The sequence below is a fragment of the Mizuhopecten yessoensis genome, unplaced genomic scaffold (genome assembly GCF_002113885.1).
Source record: "Mizuhopecten yessoensis strain PY_sf001 unplaced genomic scaffold, ASM211388v2 scaffold3431, whole genome shotgun sequence".
Classification (NCBI taxonomy): Eukaryota; Metazoa; Mollusca; class Bivalvia; order Pectinida; family Pectinidae; genus Mizuhopecten; species Mizuhopecten yessoensis.
Genome location: NW_018405041.1, coordinates 159,023 through 164,133, shown reverse-complemented (window position 1 = coordinate 164,133; position 5,111 = coordinate 159,023). Strand labels below are relative to the sequence as shown.

General features: G+C 37.2%; 1 protein-coding gene across 1 annotated transcript in view; it reads right to left on the bottom strand.

Annotated features, from left to right (window-relative positions):
• LOC110447482 (sodium-coupled monocarboxylate transporter 1-like) overlaps positions 1-5,111 on the bottom strand; it is a 46,701-nt gene that overhangs the window by 10,739 nt on the left and 30,851 nt on the right. The window contains exons 5-8 of the mRNA XM_021493217.1: positions 4,519-4,570; positions 3,478-3,545; positions 2,411-2,491; positions 1,796-1,869 (exon numbers count right to left, since the gene is read on the bottom strand). Of these exons, the coding sequence (XP_021348892.1) occupies positions 1,796-1,869; positions 2,411-2,491; positions 3,478-3,545; positions 4,519-4,570 (275 nt within the window). The remainder of the gene's footprint in view (positions 1-1,795; positions 1,870-2,410; positions 2,492-3,477; positions 3,546-4,518; positions 4,571-5,111) is intronic.

Below are 5,111 nucleotides of genomic sequence, written 5' to 3'. Positions count from 1 at the left end.
TCAGGGTGGGGGGGTTTCCTGAAGCCCAAAAAACCCCTCTGGATCCGCCACTGATATGTTAGCTTCTTATCACAATTAAGATTATGTTCAGTTTTACCGTGTTACAGAGTGTTACGGCGGCCGAAAGGCAGTCAAGAATGGGTTTGGCTCCCAGATAACAGAACAGGTAAATAACATTTTGATGAGTGGCTGGACTTTTACCTGACCTGAGCGGATACCGTAGGACCGTTGTGAAAACACAACTTGACGTTAGCTTATTGTTATTTGCATTCGTTTGGATTTTCGCACCTTAACCAGTTACGTAAATGCCCGGGTAAGAAAACTAAGGTCAGGATACAGGTACAAAGTGGCTATGTTTATCTGTGTATGGGGTCGTTTCCATATGCTGGGTAATTTTACACCTGTCGATTTGAGTCGATTTAAACCAGCGAAAACACCATTTCTGCATTTTTAATATAGAAAGATCAGCTTATAGAAACACACTTCCAAAAATGATGAGTAAAGTTTATACACGAAACCGTTTAACATATTGTCAAGCCATTCCTCAATTTGCACCAGCCTCGATTGTATTCGTGCACACATATGTGAGCAAGCAATAATAGTCCATATTTTTATCTTGGTGTGTAACGTTGTTCGATCCCCCTTTTTAACTGCACGTTTATGTCTATATAGCCGTATATCAGTTTTCTTGACTGCTGATTATAATTTAACGGACAATTTAAAGTTACACATAATAAGGGAAAACTAAACATCCCTAATTTACCTGCTGTCATTTTTAGAAGTATCTTTTTTCAAAAGAAATGCTAGTTTGGCGAAGAAATGAAATCAGAACCACCTCTGACTCTATATATTTGAACTATGTGTAATTTCCTGCTTATATTGATAGTGTATCCCCCAATGTTTGCCAGAATACAGAAAGGCTCTTTCTGGGTACAGTTACACCTCCTCAAGGGCTTACGTGACCCGGATAGTATTATGTGTTCTATTAATTGACCCACGTGACGGAAATATCAACTTGTAACGGAAAAGGATAGTATCTATTTATAGATAAAAAAAAAATGTAATTGAAACTATGGTTTAAATACATTATTTTATCTAAAATCTGTCCCATTTGGTGAACACTCAGTGCACAAAAAATGACTTGTGGCCTAGATGTGCTGCTTTCTTTATTCCAGTGTTTTTTTCAATATTGTCTCTTATATGTTTTTCTGATATACAGTTGTGAGACTTAAGTGACCAGCTTACAATAATGCCACCATGCCATCATTATAACAGCTCGGCTAGATAGCATTTCAAAATTGGACCAAAGCACCAGTTGAAGATGCCGTTATATGACCAATTTTGATGCAAAGACATACAAAAAATTGAATGTAGTAGATAAAAACTAATATGTTTAAAGTAAACAACATTGTAGACATTTCCATTGGACGTGTAATATAAAGCGATATGTTGTGTTACTAGCTTGTTGTTCTGTTTATAGTGGTTGTATTGGGCTAGACAAAGTCGGACCAACAATCAGCTTCGCAAACAATGATATCGTATCGCAAACAATGATATCGTATCGCAAACAATGATATCGTATCCAAAACGTTAAACATGTTCTGTTCGATTACTCTCAATATGGCTTTCATGTATTTACTTTTTTATTTATCTATAAATGTTCATCTCCTGCCGCCTTGTAATGCATTCATTCTATGCTATACATTTGGTAATAGTTCGGGTAAGGGATTTATTTATCGTACAACAACAAACCCTTCAACTAATGAATAACCTTTCAGTTTGCTTGCATACTTACTTAAAATAGTTGATTCGTAGATTTTCGTTATTAATATCGAAGACCTTTCCGACATCTCCTACATCCATTGTACCCTGTAAAAGAATGGGCCCCATGTAGATAATATGGATCCCACTGGATCACGCCTAGACTAAATATAAGGTTAATATATGGACGCCTGTTAATGCAATTTGAAATAAAGCACATTATTACAATCACGGGAAATGTTTATTACTGTATTAAATCATATTTTAAAAACACTTTCCCACGTTTGTGTTAAGTTGATAGAAATACTGTGCTTTGCCTTTTTTCTTCACATAACGGCAGCTGATTTTCTGTTATGTTTTATTTCTGCATGAATAGTCTTTCAATGTATCAGTCGGCGCTGACATAAACAATGCATACGAGAGGAAGTATGTGTAGTACCGACGTCAGGCAGGTTGTATTGTTTATTATAAACGGATCTTGTCATTTATCATTTTGTTCTAGCGGAGCTGTTTGTGTCACGTGATCAATATCATCCTTTATTTCTTTACAAGTAAATGCGATTGGAGAAAGTTTGATTTAAAATCATCACAAAAGATATGTTTAACTGTGATCATTATAGAAACTGAACAATATGGTAACATTACCTACCTTTACAATTACAACAATCATACCAATCGTCATAATGATACATTGTAAAACATCCGTCCACACCACGGCCTTGAGTCCGCCCTGTACAGAGATATAACAATACACTATAAAACATACGTCCACACCACCGCCTTGAGTCCGCCCTGTACAGAGATATAACAATACACTATAAAACATCCGTCCACACCACCGCCTTGTGTCCGCCCTGTACAGAGATATAACAATACACTATAAAACATCCGTCCACATCACTGCCTCGAGTCCATCCTGTACAGAGATATAACGATACACTATAAAGCATCCGTCCACACCATCGCCTTGAGTCCGCCCTGTACAGAGATTAATAGAATCTTTCACCCCCTTGGGAGTGAGATAGGAGAATCTCAACCCGAGGGGGAGGATTCTTAGGTTGCTAAACACGAGGCTTTGCTGAGTGTTTGGCAACTTAAGAATCTTTCCCCGAGGGTTGAGATTCCCCTATCTCACCCACAAGGGGGGTGAATGAATCTTTTTCTCTTACCCTGCTCTCCCATTGTGTATCATATACGCAATGTAATGATAACGGTTGACGTGACGTTGATGGATTGCTGACGTGACGTCATTGTATTGTTGAAGTGACGTCATGCCATTGTTATGAATAGGGGAATCCCCCCGTCTCAACCCTAGGGTGAGACTAATAGAATCTATCGCTAGTGGTTGTGTAAGATAGAGAAATCTCAACCCAAGGACTAAGATTTCTTGTCCAGAACGAGGCTTGCCGAGTTCTGGACAAAACATCTTAGTCCGAGGGTTGATATTTCTCTATCTTACACATCAGTAGCGATTGATTATTTTTCTCCCATATCTAACAGTATTTTAATGTGAAATAAAGGTAAACATGGACCCAAAACACATACAGGCAATTTGTTGATGGATTGTTGACGTGACGTCATTGAATTGTTGAAGTGACGTCATGCCATTGTTATGAATAGGGGAATCCCCCCGTCTCAACCCTAGGGCGGAGACAGATAAATCTAGCACCGGCAAAACGGTAGATAAATCTGTCAGGTGTGGGAGAAACAACTTACTATAGAGGTGTAGATAATCGCTGTTCCTGCTACGATGAATACAGAAGCCCAGAACGGAAAGTCTGTTACTAAAATATACAAATATTGTGTAAAACATGTATGTTAAGTGTTGTAATCAAACGAGATGTTTTGTCACTTAGACATCAACCTACAGAGTATCTGAGTGCCTAAGTGTAGCAGGACGTTTTTTAAGCGAACTCGAAAGCATAAAAACCTGTTTTGTCAAAATGTGTTAATTGGTTTGAGTTTTATGATAAATCATCGCCAAAGGATTAAAACATGCTTTTTTTGTTACTTTAACAAGGATTTGCAGTAAATGTAAATATCTTGCTCTATAAGATTATCTGTTTTCCTTCGTTAATATTTTTTGGTTTTAACAAAAAAAAAAAAAATATTGTATCATTCTTTCTGTTTTACTAACATTTTGTTTTATACATCTAACTAATTCTGCTACTTTTTATATACTGTTGATTATACTATACCNGTCAAACAGTTTTGTATTACAGCGTTGTCTACAAGGTAGTCAAACAGTTTTGTATTAAAGTGTTGTCTACACGGTAGTCAAACCGTTTTGTATTACAGCGTTGTCTACACCGCAGTCAAACNACAGCGTTGGCTACACGGTAGTCAAACCGTTATGTATTACAGCGTTGTCTAAACGGTAGTCAAACCGTTATGTATTACAGCGTTGTCTACACGGCAGTCAAACCGTTATGTATTACAGCGTGGTCTACACGGTAGTCAAACCGTTTTGTATTACAGCGTTGTCTAAACGGTAGTCAAACCGTTATGTATTGCAGCGTTGTCTACACGGCAGTCAAACCGTTATGTATTACAGCGTGGTCTACACGGTAGTCAAACCGTTTTGTATTACAGCGTTGTCTACACAGCAGTCAAACCGTTTTGTATTACAGCGTTGTCTACACGGTTTAAACAGAGCCGATTCTTACCTGCTTTTGTATTACAGCGTTGTCTACACCGCAGTCAAACCGTTTTGTATTACAGCGTTGTCTACACGGTTTAAACAGAGCCGATTCTTACCTGCTTCCAAAGCTATAGCTGGGCCGTACAGCACGATTCCCATGTAAAATATCTGTAAAAATTGGCATGCACAGTCTGAGTTATGGGATTGTTTTGCTCTGATAATTTTGTCTTGTTATGAAGCACATGTACTATTTTTATATATCTTCTATTTCAACACAATTTATTCTGTGATGACGTTATATTGTTGTATTGGTTTGTATTTATCCTGGTTCTTCTATATGTGTATATTGTTATTTTTTATGTATTAGTGTGTGGAATCAGTTTAATATGTTTGATCATACCAGTTTTTTGTCAAATCATCTGTATTGTTCTAATTAACGTCCATGTAAAATCAAACTTATCGTTCAGCATAGCTGTTGTGTGATATCTTGAATAGGATTCAACAGTTTTATAAATATGCAATATCATTTTTTTTTCACTTTATACGAAAACAATATACCTATTGAAAGTATCGCAACTTTTTAAAACAGTGTGTATTCACTCACTATCGATAGGTGAAACGCCCTGGCAGCGTGTATACACTCACAATCGATAGTAAAAGGTCACCGACAGCGTGTATACACTTACTATCGATAGATAAAACGTCCCCA